At 34.9% G+C, this 21,284-nt stretch overlaps 2 protein-coding genes and 1 pseudogene across 2 annotated transcripts in view; 2 read left to right on the forward strand and 1 right to left on the reverse strand.

The window, feature by feature from the left end:
- Positions 1 to 4,509, forward strand: part of LOC111408702 (BTB/POZ domain-containing protein At1g21780-like) — an 8,207-nt gene extending 3,698 nt beyond the window's left edge. The window contains exons 4-5 of the mRNA XM_023038454.1: positions 3,292 to 3,306; positions 3,458 to 4,509. Of these exons, the coding sequence (XP_022894222.1) occupies positions 3,292 to 3,306; positions 3,458 to 4,090 (648 nt within the window). The 3' untranslated portion in view covers positions 4,091 to 4,509. The remainder of the gene's footprint in view (positions 1 to 3,291; positions 3,307 to 3,457) is intronic.
- A 1,011-nt stretch (positions 4,510 to 5,520) lies between these two features.
- On the forward strand, positions 5,521 to 7,576 carry LOC111408701 (photosystem II 22 kDa protein, chloroplastic-like). The gene is made up of 4 exons (XM_023038452.1): positions 5,521 to 5,877; positions 5,957 to 6,076; positions 6,460 to 6,700; positions 7,172 to 7,576. Exons 1-4 carry the CDS (start codon positions 5,674 to 5,676, stop codon positions 7,414 to 7,416), a joined length of 810 nt encoding a protein of 269 aa, XP_022894220.1. The 5' UTR covers positions 5,521 to 5,673; the 3' UTR covers positions 7,417 to 7,576.
- Positions 7,577 to 8,344: 768 nt separating this feature from the next.
- Positions 8,345 to 14,318, reverse strand: LOC111408703 (annotated as a pseudogene).
- Between the last annotated feature and the right edge of the window lie 6,966 nt (positions 14,319 to 21,284).

The raw sequence follows: 21,284 nt of genomic DNA on the forward strand, positions 1-21,284 counted from the left end.
TCAAAATTATGAAAATGGAGCTCAAAGCCCTTGGTCTTTGGATAGCGGTTGTAGCAATCACATGACGGGGAATCGCGACATTTTTGTGGACCTTAATCCAAATATTACTTCACAAGTAATTCTTGGTGATGGAACATGTAGAGATGCGGTAGGAAAAGGCACCATTGCTGTCCAAATTAAAGAAGGTAACAAGAAACTCATCACAGATATTCTTTATGTTCCCAATCTTTCTCATAATCTCCTAAGTGTTGGACAACTTATTCAAAGTGACTTCTCTGTCCACTTTGATGATGGTGCATGTAAAGTTTTTGACAAAAAGAAAAATATTTGTGTGGCAAATATTGAAATGAAGAACAAGACATTTCCTCTTATGATGCCACTAAATGAGAATTGTGCACTCAAGGCAAGATATGGTCATCTTCATGAAAGAGGCCTTCATTTACTCCAAATGAAAAACATGGTGACGGGACTTCCTAACATCCAACACATAGACAAAATGTGCGAAGGATGCATCTATGGGAAATTGCACAAGTTGTCGTTTCCAAAATTTCATGGAGAACGAAAGCACCACTTGAGCTTGTGCACTCGGATATTTGTGGGCCAATGCAAACTCCCACTTTTGGAAACAAGAGATATTTTATTCTCTTTGTTGATGACTTCACAAGAATGATATGGGTTTTCTTCCTCAGTCAAAAATCTGAGGCATATTCCACATTTCTTCAATTCAAAGCTCAAGCAGAAAGGCAAAGTGGTTTTTTGATAAAAACTTTAAGGACCGATCGTGGAGGTGAATATCTCTATAATCCTTTCATGGAATATTGCAGAAAAAATGGCATCAAAAGACAATTAACTGTGAGTCGAACTCCGCAACAAAACGGCGTGGCCGAAAGAAAAAATCGCACAATTGTTGAAATGGCAAGAAGCATGCTAAAGGGCAAAGGACTTCCAAATCTGTATTGGGCAGAAGCTGTAAATACGGCAGTATACATTCTCAATCAGTCTCCAACAAAGGCTGTACGGAATAAAACTCCATACGAAGCTTGGAACAAAAAGAAGCCAATGGTTGATCACTTCAAAATATTTGGCAGCATTGCTTATGCTCTTATCCCTTCTCAAAATCGGGAGAAATTTGACGAGAAAGGACAAAAACTTGTCTTTGTTGGATATAGTGATGAATCTAAAGGATATCGGTTATTAGATCCAACTACAAACAAAATTACAGTTTCACGAGACGTTGTTTTTGATGAAGCTGCATCTTGGGATTGGAAAGGGAAAGAAGTTGTGGACCAGACACCATACCATTTTGTTGATCCATTAACATTTCAAGCAGGTCCGTCACAAGTTGGAAATTTAGAGCATAATCCAAACCCTACTCCAAGAAGTGAGGAAGAATCTGATCCAGAAAGCCCTCCAAGAAAGACACGTTCACTACAAGACATATATGAGTCATGTGAACTTGGGTTGTTCTCTAGTGAACCACAATCATTTGAAGAAGCCTCAAAAGAAGTATGTTGGACAAAAGCCATGAATGAAGAAATGTCCACAATCGAGAAAAACAAAACTTGGAAGCTTGTTGCCTTGCCAGAAGGGAAGAAAATCATTGGACTCAAGTGGGTCTATAAAATAAAATACAATGAAGATGGGTCGATCCAAAAGCACAAAGCACGTCTTGTTGCAAAAGGGTATTCTCAACAGCCCGAAATTGATTACACTGAAACATATGCTCCGGTTGCAAGAATGGAGACAATTCGTACTGTTTTGGCACTGGCAGCTCAATTGGAGGTATGTGTTTATCAACTTGATGTAAAATCGGCATTCTTAAATGGTGAAATTCAAGAAGAAGTTTATGTCGAGCAACCCGAAGGATTTGAAATCAAAGGACAAGAAGGAAAAGTCTATCGTTTATACAAGGCACTTTATGGTTTAAAGCAAGCGCCGCGAGCATGGAATAGCAAAATCAATAGCTATTTCATCAAAATGGATTCAATCGAAGCACGAGTGAATCATCTCTATATGTCAATAATCTTGGAAGAGACTTTCTTGTAGTATGTCTTTATGTGGATGATCTTCTATACTTTGGTACAAGTAAAAGCATGGTGGAAGAATTCAAGAAAGAGATGATGAGAGACTTTGAGATGAGTGACTTGGGTCAAATGAAATACTTTCTTGGCATCCAAGTCAAACAAAGCCCGGGAAGAATTTTTTTATCTCAAGAGAAGTATATTGATGATCTTCTAGAAAAATCCAGCATGAACCAGTGCAAGCCAGTCTCTACTCCAATGGGGCCGAATGAAAAATTCCAAGTCAATGATGATGCTGAAAAAGTAGATGCTACACTCTACCGAAAGTTAATTGGTTCACTCATCTACCTCAACACAAGGCCGGATATCACTCAATCAGTGAGTTTACTTTCCAGGTTCATGAATGAACCAAGCAAGAATCACTTTACGGCGGCAAAAAGAATTTTGAGATACCTTAAAAGTACAAAAAATCAAGGCATTGAGTTCAAAAAGGAAAATAACTTCAACCTTGTTGGCTACACTGACAGTGATTGGGCAGGCTCACTTGTTGACCGCAAAAGTACATCGGGCTACATCTTTTGTCTTGGAACAAATATTATTTCATGGAGTTCGAGGAAGCAAAGGTCTATAGCACTATCTTCTGCAGAAGCGGAATACATTGCAGCTGCGGATGCCGCTTGTGAAGCAGTTTGGCTTAGAAGAATTCTAAAAGACTTGATGATTGAACAACAAGAGCCAACAACAATACATTGCGACAATATGTCAGCAATTGCTATGACAAAAAATCCAGTTTTTCATGCCAGATCGAAGCATATTGAACTACGTCATCACTTCATTCGAGATTTGGTAAGTCGAGAAGAAATTTGCATGGAATTTATCAACACAAATGATCAACCAGCAGACATCTTAACAAAGGCAGTCACATTTGACAAGTTCGACAAGATTAAGGAAAAACTCAAGATTACAAATTAAGAGGGGGTGTTAAATGTGGCATTAATTTGTAATCTTAGAAAATAAATAAGGTTACATGCACTTCAAGAAAATGTATCAGGAAAATACATGATGCAAATTCATAAATTATTAGGTGTCCATTTATATTCCCATGTCTCTAGAGTTATCCATGTGGTCCTATAAATAGAGGTCATTCTTGTAGTCTCATTGTAAGGAAAAAAAAAAAGAAGAAAACATTATTGAGTGTGCTGTAGCAACTCAAAAACTATCAATAAAAATTCAAGTTTTTCTTCAACACTTCGTTTCCGCACTAACAAAGATTTGCCCTCTAAATGTACGTCGCTTTATATTATCTTTATGTCGAACTTATAATTCTACATTAACATAATTATCCTTGGGAAGTAGGTAAAGTACATTTGGCTTTTCATTTTAAGGATAGCATTTTACGTTTTAAGGAACATGTCCTCTCTTACTATTGAAATTAGTGTGGAGAAGGCAATTCTATATGCCCCAGTGACGGCAGGATGCAATATCCAGCAACTCAAAACACTTTCAGATGCCTAGCAACTCAAAACTCTCTCAGATGCCTCTCTCGCATGCTTGACGAGTCTATTCACACTGATGTCACCATCAACACTGCCGATGGAACACTACAAGCTCATAAGATGATTCTTTGTACAAGTTCGCAGGTGTTCCAGAGCATGTTCATGCATGACCTCAAGGAGAAAGAGTCGTCGACAGTTGACATGGAAGACATGTCGAGAGATTCTTGCATGGCGCTTATCAGTTACTTATATGGGAAGATAAACCAAGAAGATTTCTGGAAACACCGATTGGCTTTGCTTAGTGCAGCAAACAAATACGACATTGTAGAGTTGAAAGATGCTTGTGAGGAAAGTCTTCTAGAAGATATTAACTCAGGAAATGTCCTCGAGAGGTCGCAAGAGGCTTGGCTTTACGAGCTCGATAAGTTGAAGAAAGGGTGCCTGACGTATTTGTTCGATTTTGGCAAGATTTATTCCGTTAGAGACGAAATGCAAACGTTTCTCAGACACGCGGATAGAGAACTAGTGGTGGAGATGTTTCAAGAGGTGCTTACAGTTTGGAAACCAGCATAAATGATCGTCTTACGACGTATTTTCAGTGTGTAATGGAAATATACATGCACGAACTACCATTAGCTCACAATGTCATAAAAGGTTTTACACCTTGTGGTACCCTTTTTGGGTGAGGTGAGAAAAGGAAAAAAGTGTTCGCAGAGGAGCTAGATTATTGAGAAACGCTACAAATAATCACCCTTCCCCCCAGTGTGAGAAGGCTGTCATAGTTGCTGTCATAGCACCTCTCTAGATTATTAATGTGGGTCCCACGGCCATTTCTTTGTCTTAACGTGTGCATTATTTTGATCGTGAGAAAGCTATGTTTAATTTTCATTTATGATCGTTTTAAGTAGTAAAATAGTTTCGGCATAATCAATTTTCAAGATAACTTTGTATCAATACTTTTACCTCAAAAAAGAGTTTAGTTTGGATGGAAATGGGCTCTTTTTGAAAATATTTGATATTAGGGTTTTGAGTCCTTTTTACATAATTAGAAATTAGACCCACGAATTAATTGGTGAGACAATTGCTAGTCAAATGCAGTTTGATCCTAATATGTATCCAAGTGGTTGGTATATGCAACATTGGTCCCCAAACCAAGCTCGCTCTAGGGCACGTGTATTATTCTTAGGAATTTTAGAAGGCTTGGTCTAAAAATTCCTACCACTGCGCGATAACTTAGTAGGGTCAACATCGAGTGACAACTTTCTTAAATTCATAGATGGTTTCTAAAGGTACAATCCATCAAAAATGACTTGAGAATGACACAGAGGTACCCAGCGAGCCATATACCAACAACTTGCACTTATTGTAATACGGTATAGAAAGTTCTTGAATTTTCTCAATATTGAATGAGATAATTAGATCTAATAAAATAAAATTTTGCTAGGCACAATCTCTATTGCAACATATAAGAGGCATTATATCACATAACATTACTTTAAATTAGTTCGTATTAAGGTCATTTAACGAAAGTTTATGCACAAGTCTCAAAAACATTGGATGGATTTAAGACTATCGACATGTCTTTAATGAAGTAAAAATATACAATTTATATATATCTCTACTTCAAAATATAATGTCTTGAATGTATTTACTCCGAAACTAGTCCAATAAGAAGGAAAAGTGCAAAAAGACTTTTACTATTGCAAAATTCTCGACAACACTATGATTAACTCTCGAGAGAGTTTTACGAAAGAATTAACCCCCACCTAGAACAATTTTCAACCCTAATAAAACTCGATTTGATTCTTCAATTGAATACGGACGCAAGTAGAAAAACATAAATACAATGTATAAAAAATAATTACGTTGTTAAACTCGAACACCACCATAAAATATCCACTTCAAAAGCACCAACCAAATCATACAAGAACGTGGACACTCTCTCCACCGTGACAATTCTTCCACCCCTATCTTCAACATGTATCATTTGTGTGATAGAGAAACTCTCACAAAATATTTGGAGAACTTTAAATGCAATGCATAAATACACAGACCACGGAACTGTGAAAAATAATTCTCCATTGATACAAGATACTATCACACTCTCTTTCTCTCTCTAAAACCTCTTTCTCACACAACACACACTAAACCTAGCCATGGTTCAAACCATGCTATTCTCTGCTAGTAGTACAGTTTCTGGGCACGCATTGGATCTGAAGAAGGAGCAATTGATGATTCAGAGACTGAAGCCAAAGCCCTTTTCTCATTTCTTGTTACCACCTAAAACTTCATCTCCTTTATCTTCATCAACTACAACTGTTGCACTCTTCAAGTCAAAAGCAAAAGCACCCGCTAAGAAGGTACGTTTTTTAATTTTACTTTTAATTTTGCATGGTAAATTTGATGCATTGAATTTTTTAATTTTTATTTTTTTGACAGATTGCAGTTGTGAAGGAAAAGACAAAGGTAGAAGATGGCATTTTTGGGACCTCTGGAGGATTTGGTTTTACAAAGGAAAATGAACTCTTTGTAGGTCGTGTTGCCATGATCGGGTTCGCGGTGAGTTTTCTTGTTTTACCTAGATCCCAGCTTTACAATATTTTTTTTTTTATATTTATTTACTGATTTTATTTGCTTAAAGTAACTTAAAAGCTAAAATAATTTATAAAGATGGGGTAAAGTCAAATCTTTTTTCAAAATAAATTTAGTTATTATGATTCGAAATGTCGTACATGGAATTCCACACAAAATTGTATAAACAAGGATAAGGTATTTTTATAGTTTCATTTTTAACATACATAATCATAATCAACAATAAGAATTCGGTTCTTTATATATATGAACGTCCAGACACTCATTACGGTCAATTGATTGAACCTTATTACATGTAGATTATTAGCAAATTTCCTAGGATTGATTGACATTGCTTAAAACTAGTGCAGGCATCTTTGTTAGGAGAAGCAGTAACAGGAAAGGGAATTCTGTCACAACTAAATTTGGAAACTGGAATCCCCATTTATGAAGCTGAGCCTCTTCTTCTCTTCTTCATCCTTTTCAATCTGCTTGGAGCCATAGGAGCTTTAGGTGATCGTGGTCGTTTCGTCGACGAAACTCCGACCGGACTTGATAAGGCAGTTATAGCTCCTGGCAAAGGATTTCGGGGTGCATTAGGTCTTGGAGACGGTAAACAACTGTTCTGACTATTCTAGTTGTTTACATTGTCTAGTTCTATCTAATAGCATGTATCATACAATACATATGCTATTACTATATCTATTGGTCACTCCCCATTAATCAAAATATTAGACCATAATGTCATGCAAACTAACGAATCTGGATAGAATTAAAAGATCAATGGGCCATGTGGGTACTCCATAATAATTATGACCCATACCTTTAGCCAATTTAACTCTTAATATACTCATTATGCCTAGCATTGAGTGGAGTGGTATTGACCTTATCAATATCTCAAATCAACGTATCGAGTCTGTTTGGTAATTGGACCGAACCATTTGTCAAGCTACTATGAGTGTCTGTTCATCAACCATCAGTGACTTTAACATGCGACTCTACTAGACATTCTTGTCTAATTCTATTGAGTTTAACGTACCAAATGGATTTTCCAAGCCCTAACTAGTTTTTGCATGCACGCAGGTCCATTGTTTGGATTCACAAAATCAAATGAATTATTTGTTGGAAGATTGGCTCAACTGGGAATTGTTTTCTCCATAATTGGAGAAATTGTGACAGGAAAAGGGGCTCTGGCACAGTTGAATATAGAAACTGGAGTGCCCATAAATGAACTTGAACCTCTTCTGTTGTTCAACATCGTATTCTTCTTTATTGCTGCCATTAATCCTGGTACTGGAAAATTTGTGACTGATGAAGAAGAAGCATAAATATTATGTACCTGGTTTATTAAACTAAGGAGAAATTAAAATACTTCCATGTAGTATTTTGTAATTAGTGGGAACTTTGTCATTTATTTTTAAGAGTTTTTATTCGACTTGATCTATGTTTTTTCTTATTATTTAAGTATCTAGTTGGTCATTACGATTTCATTGTTCTTGTACAATCAATCTAATCCTCGATGACAGAAAGTGTTCAATTTTTTTTGGTTAAATGGTCACGTTACTCCCACATGTCCAATAATTCTTAAAAAATTTGAAGTGAGGCATATTGCAATGACATTTTACTACTTTGACAATATATTGAGGGCCAAATCTGCAATTTTCTCGATCTTTTTTCACTCCTTTATTTTAAAATAATTCTTTTACAAAAATGAGAAAGAAACGATTTATTTATTTATTTCCTAAGAGAAGCTATACTTGTACAGGAACTTGCTGAATTCAAAGGAAGCTCTCCTATAAAGTATAGCATTGTATCTATTTAATTTGCAATTTGCTAATTTTTAGATAAAACTAAACCAGACTGACTTTATCAAGAATAAAGAACCCTGCCAAATAAAACCTCAATAAAGTGGTTTGGCCGTGTAATTGCTTTAAATAAAGTAATAATTTATATTAAATGGATCGGAATTTAATGATTTATAAAGGCTTTACAAAATACATGTGTAATAAAAAATTTAGCTCATTTAATTGAAATCGACAAATTTGGAACATAGAAGTGTGAATTTTCATGACAAGCGAAAACATGCAATGCTAAAATATCTCGAATAATATAAGGATATGTTTAATATGTAGTATTGAACAAAACAGAACCAAACAATATAACATACAATACTTTAAACTTCTTTCTACTCATTGTCTAATCTTGTATAATCCATCCAACTAATCGATTCACAAAAATGATTACCATTCAACCACAAATTGAAATTTTACCAGCTTGAATTTCGTTCTTTTATGGAAAAGCATTAGTTCACAAGACAATTATCGATGAAAAGTTCGAACATTTATTCAATTATTAATGAGTTACAATCAAGAACATAAAACAAACAAAATTCTACACACAAAAATGAACTTCCATTCTATCACATAAACTTTACCTCTTCTCCCCGCATAAGCACCGAGCAGCTTGTAGAGCAAAATACGTGAGGATGATGTCAGCGCCTGCTCGTCTCAGACACATCAGCGACTCCATCATGACTCTCTCTTCATCAATCATTTTGAGAACCCCACCAGCCTTAATCATGGAGTATTCCCCAGAAACCTAAGTACGGCACATTCCAAGAAAGATGAGAAAAGGGAACTAAGTAGAAAAGTTCGTGGTTTTATGATGCATTTTCACTAAACCCTCGTGAATGTTTACTATGCATTATTAGACAGCGGACAACACAATAATTAACATTTTAGCTTATTTTTTGTGCTTCGATTTCTCTAGCGCTGTACGATCCTCCTTACAAAAAAAGGAGACATGTTTCGTTGAACATAAATTGTTTACTTTTAAGTAGTACCTGATATGCAGCAATGGGCAAAGGAGAGTTATCTCGCAAAAGCCTTATTATATCCAAGTAAGGCAGACCCGGTTTCACCTAATCCAAGTGAAAAACTATCAGAAAAAGACTAGGTTTTTTTTGCTCATTTGAATGCAGTCAAATTCACAAAAATGCAATAATATATTTCTTTATGTTTTGATAAACCAAATAAAGAAATGCTAACCAGAAGGATATCGGCTCCTTCAGACTCATCCTCGTGGGTTTCAATCAGAGCTTCTCTATAATTCGCAGGATTCATCTGATACCTTTTTTTAATACATGCCACATTTGTGGAAAAGTAAGATTTAACTGGTAGCTACTGATATTTCGGCCAAAAATAAAATAAAGAATTGGTGAGTTAAATACGTTTTCTTGTCACCAAAACGTGGGTTTGAGTCTAATGCTTCTCGGAAAGGTCCATAAAATGAACTTGCATACCTGAAACATCAATATGATCAACGTATGAAAATCAAGAACAAGTGAAAAACTGAAGGTGGAATAAGGAGACCAGAAAGTAAGAAAGCTTGACACCAAATCATGTAGAAATAATTTTAGAATTCCTCTCGATTAAGCATGTAAGAATTTAAATATCATTATAGAAGGATCAATAAACATATAATAAAAGCAAAGATAATACGAATAAGAACTGACTTTGCAGTGTAGGACATAATAGAAACATGCTGAAAGCCTTCAGCATCAAGAGCTTCTCTAATTGCTCCTACACGGCCATCCATCATGTCACTAGGGCTGACAACATCCGCCCCTGCTCTGGCCTAAATATGGAAATAAACAAAGTATTAAAATTACAAACTTGGTTTGCATGGTATTTTCGACAAAAAGTGCAAGTAACCCTTATATTCTATGTAAAGCATTAAAAACTCTGAAACTACGCATGTTGGGAACTTGACAATGTTGACATCAAAACTCAATCGACCAGGAAAATTATTTCAGTTATGACAGTGTGCTAAATAATAGAAGATCATTTTCAAATAGATTAAAAATCGAAGTTAAGACAGAAGATTTTGAGTTCACTTGTCTAAAAGACTTTGTATTACCGACAAGCGTATTTGATAAAGTAAAATCCAGGGTTACCTGGGCAACTGCCTGTTTACACAACTGATGCACAGTTTCATCATTCATTATAACTCCTGCAGGATATTGCAGTAAGTTCAACATTAATGGCCATGATACCTTGAATGAACTATACCCGCTCTTCCTCAAATATAATAAAATTCAGGGGCAGAGTATGAGACGTAAATAAAGAACTAGATGTCAACGTGGAATCATGTAATATGCTCTTTGTAATTTTCTTAAAGCTTGCATTAGAATGTACAACAACTAACTCATTACTAACATAAAGAGACGAGGAAGGGCGTGGTAATCGACGAAATGCTTCGGGGAGTTGAATATAAGCATAGATCCTGAGATTCTTGAATAGGGCAACCTTTCGAATTGCTACTGAATCCATGGGCAGACAAGAGACAACCTGGCGAACTGAAACATCTTAGTGGCCAGAGGAAAAGAAAGCAAAAGTGATTCCTGTAGTAGCGGTGAGCGAAATGGAAGCAGCCTAAACCGTGAAAAGGGGGTTGTGGGAGAGCAATACAAGCATCGTGCTGCTAGGCGAAGCAACACGAATGCTGCACCCTAGATGGTGAAAGTCTAGTCGCTGAAAGCATCACAAGCTTGCATTTGACTCGAGCTGCACAAGACATGTGGAATCCTACGTGAATCAGCAAGGACCACCTTGCAATGCTAAATACTCCTTGGTGACCATTAGCGAAATAGTACCGTGAGGAAAGGGTGAAAAGAACCCCATCGGGGAGTAAAATAGGCTAGAAATTTGAGCTCTAATTGATTTATTTTTTTATTTAAAAGGCAGGATTTTGCGATTCTTATAGATTTAGTTCATTGAAATTCCATCCAATGAAACGGAAGAATTATAAATCTCTAAAATAATAGATAGAAATACTGCAAATAGAGCCATAGCGACACCCATCAAAGGAGACCTCTTTTTGAAGCCGGACTTGAGTTTGAGATTAGAGACCGTACTTGTAAAGAGCTCGGAGGATTGCTTTATAAGTGAATGAGCCATGGGTATGGCGCACAAGCGATGGAGTCCTCATTCTAGAGTTGGGGATCATGAGGCCCCCCCCTCACTCCAAAAAGCAGAGGGGGAGCCGTAATTTGAACCCAACTCTGAAGAGTAAGACAAGCAAACAAACAACTTCTATAATTTACATATTTATCTGAAAATTCAAAATTTTGATGTCCCAATGCCTTGAAAGACACATTCTAGTCCTAATTAAGTGTCAAAGGATTCTCTAATTGTGACTTCCACATCCTTGCTGGAATTTTTCACAAAAAGAGAGAGAGAGAGGAGGAGGAGGGGGGGGGGGGGATTTCTTTTGAAAAAACAACACCAGAAGACCGTTTTGTTTCATGACTTTCATCTCATATAGGTAAAATTTTCAGTTAACCTTTAAAAAGCCTTTCATGAAGAACTTGTCTTCGACTGATGAGTCAATAAATTAGCAGGTGAATTACTCTCAGAATAAATCATGGCAAGTGTGTCTTACCATCTTCTCTGACGATGCCATCATGCCCATCAGAAGAATAGGATCTAATGCAACATCAGTGTAGATAATCTACATACACAGACATCATAAATTATCAAAGAAAATCAAATTTCCATTTAAAGCCACCCAATCTTGAAAGACTACAACCCCCCTCAGTGAAGAATAACATACAAGATCAGGATACTTGTCTTTTAACAGCCGTATTGTTCGAGGCACCAAACCATTTTCATTGTAAGCTTCATCTCCTGTAGAGGTCTGAAAGAGAAGAACCCATTAGTTAAATCAAATAACAAAATAAGAAAGTATTTGGGCAGAAGAAGAACCTTTAAAGCATCTGGAACTTTTGGAAAAAGCACAATGCTGTTAACACCGACATCCCGAGCCTTAGAGACCTGCATGAAGATATGTCAGCGAGTACACTAATCATTAATGAGGATATTACTTACCATGTGCAAAAAAAGTAACTAGAAAAATAATAGTTACTTGAACATGAACAATTTAATGGTAAATAGACGATAACATTTTCTTGGATTTGTTTCTACAGCGTATGCGCTCAGGTATTTCAGATTGATTATATTGCTAAGATCCCCATAGTATAAATCACATCGATGTGTGCAAACTTCGGGCTTGGTAAGAGCTTTCTAATGATATACAACAATTTTTCTTGAATAAAGAATCTATTAATCGATTGGTGTATAGCACAAATCGGAGCATCGATATGAACAACTCAAAGTAACTGCTTATGCAAGTTAGACACACACGACAATTTGCATCTGGTTATAGATAGCTATATCATCATAGAATGTTTCATGCAGAAGGCATAGCTGGTAGAGAATGTGACAACGCTTCTTTTGTGTTCATATTGCCATGCAAGGTCAGTTTATGTTTAGAAGTCACATTCAGAACTACGTTCTAGAGAAAAAATTTGGGTTAGAGTGCATGGAAGAACTCCATCATGTTCAAATATAAAAGACAAGCAAGAGGACAGTAACCTCTTCTACGAGTCCATGCCTCCAACCTAACCTATAACATCCGGGCATTGCCCCAATTGGCGTGTCCTCTTCACCTGCATATCATGCAAGATGATACATGTATCAAGCAAGCTTAAAAATCTACATGATAACATTGCATTTTCTGTTAATTTTAAGCACATGTATATAGGACTAGTCATATGATGGCACTGACCTTCATGAATGAAAAGTGGATATACCAAATTTGCAGGGCTTAAACTTGTTTCTTGGAATGCAGCCCTCAGAGAAGGTGACCTACGATTCCGACGAGGGCGACGACTAAGCGACTGACAACAGACATTAACATTGTCACATATTAATAACAGTTATTTATAAGTTCCAGACAAAAGTTTCAACAATACATGACATGCAAATTTGGAAGAACTGGACATGTGTTTGACAGCATTAATATGATTAAGTAACAAATAAGTTATCAACCTAAATTCTTTTCTGTGTCTTCTGCATTCAAAAGAACTAAGGGTGTGTTTGATTACATTTATTTTTCATGGAAAATATCAGTTTTCCATCCAAATTTTCACTTTGAGTGTTTGATTGCTATTTTTTTCCATGGAAAACATTTTCCAACTTTTGAAAATATGCCTAATTTTCCTTGTTTTTAAGGAAAATATTTTCCTTGGGTAGAGGTGGTTTTTATTTTCTACAAAAGATGGAAAATATTTTCTTTTCTAGATAATATTTTCCATGTCAATCAAACACACCCTAATATTATGCCACATCATAGAAAGTCAAAAGGCACAAAATAAATATCTAATAAGGCATTCTACAAAGGTATCAGTGCAGTGCTTAGTACAATTACTATCCAGCCCTTAACTAAATAAGAGGCATTAACGACACAAATATCTTATCGACAAGATCAAAAATAGTAATAAGCATAAACTTCAATCTAAAATCTACCACATTATCACCCTTTCTCATTATCTGAGAAATGCAACAGCAACCACACTCTGCAATACATTTTCAGAACACGGTTCAAATATAATAAATGAACTCACAAGTGAAGGCACAACTGGGGTACCAGCTGGAGCCGCTGGTTTGGGGGGTGCCGGGGGTGCTTCCGGGATATTCCCTGCAACGATGGCAGCCTCGCACTCCTCGTCGCTCATTCCCATCTTCTTTATAGGTACATTATCATTTGTATTACTTGCCCTCACTCTGAGCATTCGTGGCATGCTCAAGGGCATATTTGCATAATAGAGCATAGATGAAGTCATCATAACAGTCCTGCAATAATCCCACACTCTGTGATTTTCAATTAAAGAAATGGAATTATAATGCTGGGTTCTGCCATCAAACTTCATATAAGATGTATTTGACATTTATATTGAAAATTAGAGTTCACATCAGAAGAGAAAAAATAGAGTCTCGGAGAAAACTCAACTGTAAGAATTCAAGGAAGTCAACACATACAAAACCGAAGCATAGATAAAATGAGAAAATGACGGTGAAATTCATTACGTCCTAATAGAAATAGAGCATATCAGATTTATTCATTGAAAAAGATAAGAGTTTTCAGATTATTTGAGCTAATTGTGCAAAACCCAGCAAGAATTTGCCCAAGAAAGTGGGAAAAATCTCACCTTGATGGCAAAATTCAGGCCTTATCTCAAGAAAGAAGAAGATGAAGTTTGGATTTTGGATTTTCGAATGTTATCTTGTTCAAATCTATCAAAAATCGATGCGTGGTAGTTTGGAATCACCTCCGGTTCTATTTCTCAGGATCGTGTGCAATTTATCTCCTTTTTCACTAGAATTGTGCGGGTTGAAATTGGACCTTCTTTGTTTAACGATTTTGATTGTGCGACTTTACTTGCATTTGGGGGGAGAGAGATAATACTCTCGTAGGATAAGGATGTCAATCGGGCTCGTCGGCTCGAACTGTCTATTGTTAAACTCAAAAAAGGCTTGAGCCCACCTGACTGGAGGCTCGGACCGAGCACCATCTTGAGGTGTCGGACAAAGCCCGAGTCGACCCCTCGCCAACTCGAGTTCATGAGCCTATATTTAAAAAGAATAAATACAAAAAAAAATATTTTAAAAAGCAGCAGGTTGTTGCCAAACAAGGCAGCAACTTGCTGCCTTTTTTATTAATTAAAAAAAAACACCAAAGCTACAATCAAAATCCAGTCTGCTCGGCTCGACTCGAAAAGGCTCGAGCAGAAAGCTCGGGTCGAACCTAATTTTTTGGTTGAGCTTTTGCTAGGGCCAAGAAAAAAGTTCGATCATTTTACTTGAGTCGAGCTCGAACCTTAAATTTCGATTCGCAAGCTGACTCAGCTCGGCTCGTTGATATCACTAGATAGGAAATGAACAAGTCTATTTCTACACACTCATTAGGTTAAATTCGATCCAAACGAAAGAGAAAGTAATAAAAACAAATAAGCCTTTGTTTGGAGATGATTAAAATTAAATTTTTAATAAATTTTAATAAAAATTAATGAGATGCGTGGTTAAAGAGTTGTAAATCCCATAACATATATGATTAAAATTAATGATTGATTTTGACTTAAATTAATAAGTAATGCGATATCTAAATTAGGGTTGCAACTCCAATGAAATTAAATAACATTACTCTAAATTTAAATTTAGTTTCGATCAAATATGGGCTAATAAAAAGCAAAATGTAAACGAATTATTTTAAGTGGAAATTACATAAAAACCTACTTTTTAAAGTCCCATTTCATAAATCATATGCTAAGTTTATTGTTTCAAAAATCAGATATTTGTTAATTAATATATTATTATTTTATAAATATATTATAAAATTAAATTAATACACATCTACGCACCCCACCCAACCACCTCGCTCGAAACCCTAATCTCCTTCATTTCCCATCTCTTTCTCTTCCCCCATTTCACCTCTCTCTCTCATAAGAGAAGGAAGTTTCATTGAGGTCATACCGACGATGGGACTGTGGCTGCATCAAGATGTAACTTCTATACGGTGTACATGGCGTGAGTGGCTACAGTTCCAACTGATGTGCACAGGAATCTGCAACCTCCGATCGTCGTGAGTGACTGCAGTAACAGTCGATATGCACGGGAATATGTAACATCCGATTATCTAGATCTATAGTGCACGAATGACGGGCACATCTAAAGCAACGTGATCTTTTTTAGCGACAAGATCTGCAGCGGTGCATTGTCGCCGATGGTATTGCAGTTTTTGATTTTTTTTTTAATTAGATCTGTTTAGTTTGAGTTTTTTGTGGTGATTGGTGTTTTTGCGAATAGTGGTGGTGGTTGAGTAGATGACTGTGTTGATGCAGTTGGTGGTTGTGATGGTCACGTTAGTGCAGGTGATGGTGTTGGAGGAGATGGTGCTGCCATTGTGGTAGCATTTGGTAGTGGTATTGGTTGTCATGGTCGTTGTTGAGCTTGTGTGTGGTTGTGGCGCTACTAGAGGCAGGGATGAGGTAGTGGTCGCAATTGGTGTTGATGGTGGTGATAGCCGTGGCGATGATGGAGGTGGTCTTGCAGTGTAACATAGTGGGTGTGGTAGTGGTGGGGTGAGTTCTGCAATGCTAAGGGTGTGGCGGTAGTAGTTCTATGATGTTGTGATTGTGGCGCTGGTGCAGCGACTTTTGTGATGCTGTGGGCGTGACAGTGGTGGTTCTGTGATGCTATGGGTGTGGCGATGGTCATTCTGGAGCGCGACAATTTTGGTTGCGTTGAAACTGATGATAGTGGTGAGGATATTGATTCTATTTTCCACAATAGCCTTTGTTATTGAAAATACTATTTTACCCTTACTTTTATTATTTTCAAGATGTATCCTTCGCCTTTCGGGATTCATTAATCAGGACTTATGTTTGTATTTTTTAATTTTTCAAATACCTCTAAATATTCTCTATATCTTGATAATTCTTCAAAGATTTTAAGCTGATCTTTCTTAGTTACGTATCCTAGAACTATTCTTTCCGAAACTTCTCCTTGTATATCTTTATGTTTAGTTATAATATCTTCTACCTTTTTTATTTCTCTACTAGTTCTTACATAATCAAATCTTATATTATGCTCACAATAATAATCTATATTTCTATATATTTCTTCAAAATTTTCTTGGCCAACATAAAATACGTCTTCAGACTTTCCAGCTAATTTAAGTAAAAGTGAAATATATTTCTCATCTAAATATAATCTGGGATTATTATTATCATTAGAAGTGGATGTGGATACTTGTGAAGTGTTCATCAAAATTAATCAAAGCATAAGCATGCAAAAGTGAGTAAATAACTTACAGTAATCGAATAGAAGTAAACAGGTTTTCCCTCCAGTATCCTCTTATAGATGTTTTGCATGTATTTAATCAATCTTCTGAATCAAGTAAAAGTTTAAAATATTTTTTGAAATCATTTGGGTCCACAACTGCTTCCGCAAAAAGGCTTTTTAATTAAGATTGCATTTCTCATTCTAGAGAACTAGCTGTGTTTCCACAAACGCTATCTCACAGTATCCAGAGTCTCTGTTTTCACCTCTATTCAGATTCTTTTCAGAATCAAGTTCTTACTTGGAATGAAATTTTAAAAGATAACTCACACACAATGTGCTACAATTTTGTTAGAAAACTGCCTTTTTCCCCTAAACCATTCATCAAAGACGGGTACTTTGGCATGGCTAACATCCATTTAAAATCAATGTTCTGAAAATCTTTTAAAATCTCTATCTGTACTGCCGAGGAATCATGAGAAACTTAACGAAATCCTTTTATGAAAGTTTTGTTGAACATAACAAACTTTACTTTAATATTCATAAACTGAAATAATACATGCTTACAATCTATATTTACATACTTTTGGTACTCACCTTATGAAGTTTAGAACTCTATAAGTGATTACCTTATTACAAGCTTTGCTCTCCTTTTGACTATCTAATATTTTTGAATACAAGTGGTGTATACAGATTATAAAGGATATTTTTGAGATGTGATTATTCAGAGTGTTTTTTGAGATGCTCCTCTCCTCCTCCTCTCTTGCCTTCTTTTATAGAAGGTTTTGAGAATCTTCTCTTGACAGCTGTATCCTCCTTTCTTTTGTTGGGTAGCTCAGTAATCTTATCTCCACCGATTTCTTCATTATTTTCTTGCTAGGTGGACCTCTCTTTTTGAAATTATCTACCTTATCTTTACTTATGACAACCACTAGGTGAGTGGTCACAATTATTGAGACTTTATTGCACTATCCTCTGTCTTTTAGAAGCCACAATTTTTCTTTAATAAATTTCTTTATTAAAGTAATGATAAAGGGCCACTTTTGTCACAATCACTTTTCTATCTTCGAATCAAAGAATTCTACAGGGAATTCTTCACTGTTGATAGATGCTTGGCTCATATCTTCTACTACGCAGTATTCAAAATAGTGGTCACTGTAATTCCAGAGTAGTTTGCACAGTTCTTTCGCCATATCTTCTGATCCATGTACTTGGTTTGAGATAATTGAGGATAATAGATGGTCAAGATAACATATGTCTTCTTCCTTTGTAACCATCCTTGCATTGGAGTAGATTATATGGTTTTCAGATGAATAAATTCATATTTTTTCTTTCTCAGTAATAATCTGAGTTACATGCTTAAATATCTCTTTGTATCATTTTGCTCTTCTGTAGGGCATCATATTTATAATATCTTGATATCCATTTTTAACAACCTTTTGACTGGTTGGTAAAAAATGTTGATTTGTAAGTCCTATTTTGATAACATGGAATGATGGATGCATATATTCAAGAACGGGATCCCATTTCATAGTTGTTGAATGAAATCTGATGTATATGTTTGTTATCTTGACAACTTCATTATATCTTTTTACAGCTTTCCTGACGTTGGCTGGAAGTTGGGCTAATTCTTTGAGATCTTTGCTGGGATATATACAGAGTATATTTCCTATCTCAAAACAATTTCGTACCCAGTTGGCTGGTGCTCCTGGATAAAAGTTTATCTAGTTGTATTTTGCATAGTGGAGAGTTTTCATCCACTTTTCTATTTCCAAATACCAATCTAATAAAACATTAAAAATAGCAATAAAGAATATGACTTCTTCATAGTTATCTTTTTTGGGAAATTTTGCCTCATGGCATATTTTAACAATATTTTTCGGATCTATTCTTTCAATAAAAAAATTAAATTCAGTTTGGCTCTGTGAAGAGCTATCTTCGTTTTTGATATTTTGAATATCTTCCCTGGTGGGAATTTTGATATCTTCATTACCAGTAATAGGCTTGAGTATTCCCTGTGAAGGGGTTCCTACTACCTTCTTCTTTTTCCCTTTATCCTCGGGGAAAGCGCTAGTATTTACTGGTCCCTGTGAAGGGGTACTAGACTTGGTACAAGTTACTTCTGCCTCAAGGGCTATATTTTTGTCTCGAAGGCTACCTTGGATATTTTGAATTTGTGTTTCCAAATAGAAAATTTTTATCTCAAGTATTTGGACTTTCGTCCTTAGATGTTCTAGCTCCATCCTTGCTGAGATAATCAGAAAGAAATTTAGTGTTACCTTTTATATATTCAATATCAAATTTGAAGTATGAAAATCAAATTTGTATCTTGATAATATATCTATTGGCAATAGATGGATCAACATTATTTTTCAAAAAAGCTTTAACTTGAGTATTATCAGTTCTAATCAAGAACTTTTTTGGTAATAGATAGTCTTCATATTTTTTAACTCCCCTTTTTACAGCAATGAGTTCTTTGCTGTTCGTCTCATATCTTGTTTCAACTTCTTTGAATGTTCCTGATGTGTAACCTGCAAGTATCTCAGGACAAGAACAATTCTTTTCACATTTATGTTCTTTATAATTCTTTTTAACCTTTAATACTGCTCCCCAGAAATTATTTGAAACATCAGTTTCAAGGATAAAGAAATCTTCTTCTTGTAGAATTATAAGTTTGAGTAATACATTTAATTCTTCTTTTACCTTGCTTATATTTTCACAATTTATTTTTCCCAAAACCATATTATATTTTTTCTTAACTTTGGAAGAAAATAATTTTTTAGTTTGACATAATTTTCAATGAATTCTTCAACATAATTCAATATACTAAGGAAGCTTTGTAATTGTTTTTTATCTTTGATTTTTTCATGAAATTTTTGAAGTTTTTCATCAATATAAGATTGCAATTGCAATTCTCCTTCTTTTATAAATAATCCTAAAAATTTTATTTCTATTTTAACTATCTCAGCTTTATTTTGAGAAAGTGTAATACCATGTTTTTTCATAATATAACAAAATTTTTCAAGATGTTCAATATGTTCTTCAATATTATTTAAATGAATAAGTAAATTATCTAAATATGCAATACAAAAATGAGTAATTGGTTTAATTACCTCATCCATTATTCTTTGGAATATCTGTGGTGCATTTTTCAACCCAAATGACATTACATTCCATTCGTATTGTCCTAAAGGATTGGGGGTACTAAATGCAGTTAATGGTTTACTTTCTTTTATAAGCATAATTTGCCAAAAACCTGACTTATAATCAAATTTTGAGAATATTTTTTGTTCTGTACTTGCTTAATAAGGGTGTCCTTTTTTGGCAAGTAATATCCATCAAATTTGATAACTTCATTTAACTTTTTATAATTTATCACCATCCTGACTTTTCCTCTTTTTATCTCGCTATGTTTTCTAATCAAAAAAGTTGGGCTGCTATGTGGGCTTTTACTATGCCTAATTAATTTGGCTTCAGGCAGTTCTTTTATCTGGTCTTTAAATTCCTATTGGTCATCTACACTGTATTTCATGGGTTTGACTCTTACTATAGTGTTTGAATTGATTAATTCTATTTTTACATTTACTTTGTCTATATTTCATTTTTCTAATGGATTTTCAGTATATGTTTCAGAGATTTCTTTTTTCAATTTTTCTAACCTATTTTCTGTTGTCATTTTTAGGACTGTAACTGGTTTAAATTTTTCTGTACTCCAACATCCACCACGCTGTGTTGAGGAACTCTGATGGTTTATATCTTTATATGCTATGGTAACAGCCTTATTTATTTTTTGTGTAAATATTTTATGTGCACAAGGAGTTGCGAATATATATTTATCAATATATTGTGTAAATGGTGCATATTTTAATAAGAAATTTTGTACTAATAAAATATCACATCCAATTGTGTTTGACATATATATTGTATCAACAAATATTTCTCTAAAAGAAATTAGAAAAGGTACTTGCGTAGCATATTTGCTATATATTAACTTATTTCCACCTGCTGTTGTAGCGGTGACAATCTTCTTTGAATTATATTTTCAATATTCAGATGGTAGTACATTTGGTAAGCATAAACTTATTGTACTTCCTGTATCTAAGTAAGCATGAAATTTAATTCTACAATATCTTTTTATATCGAGTGTAATTTCAATATATGAACTCATGAGATTAGTACTAATTACTCTTTCCATGATAACAAATGATTTCATATTTTAATCTATTATTGATATGATGATTGGATTATCATCAAATGTTATTTTTAAATATCCTTAACAGATTTTATAAGGACTATATTTCTGAAGAAAGTTCATTCCTAATAAAATAGGTGAACGATCAACTCCATATAATTCATTTTTATATAGAATTATTTCTTTAGTATATTCTTTCTGATCCTCTCCCATAAGTATAAGAGGGAACTTAACATATTTTCTTATTTCAAAATTATTTCCAAAATAATCTTTGAATATATATAGTTCTGGTAATTCAAAATCTATTAAATGACTAACAAATTTA

This window comes from Olea europaea, chromosome 14 (genome assembly GCF_002742605.1).
Source record: "Olea europaea var. sylvestris chromosome 14, O_europaea_v1, whole genome shotgun sequence".
NCBI lineage: Eukaryota > Viridiplantae > Streptophyta > Magnoliopsida > Lamiales > Oleaceae > Olea > Olea europaea.

Coding starts and splice junctions, on each gene's coding strand:
- LOC111408701 (XM_023038452.1), top strand. CDS start 5,674: ATGGTTCAAACCATGCTATTCTCTGCTAGTAGTACAGTTTCTGGGCAC. Junction 5,878..5,956: donor CAAAAGCACCCGCTAAGAAG/GTACGTTTTTTA, acceptor TTTTTTTGACAG/ATTGCAGTTGTGAAGGAAAA. Junction 6,077..6,459: donor TTGCCATGATCGGGTTCGCG/GTGAGTTTTCTT, acceptor AAACTAGTGCAG/GCATCTTTGTTAGGAGAAGC.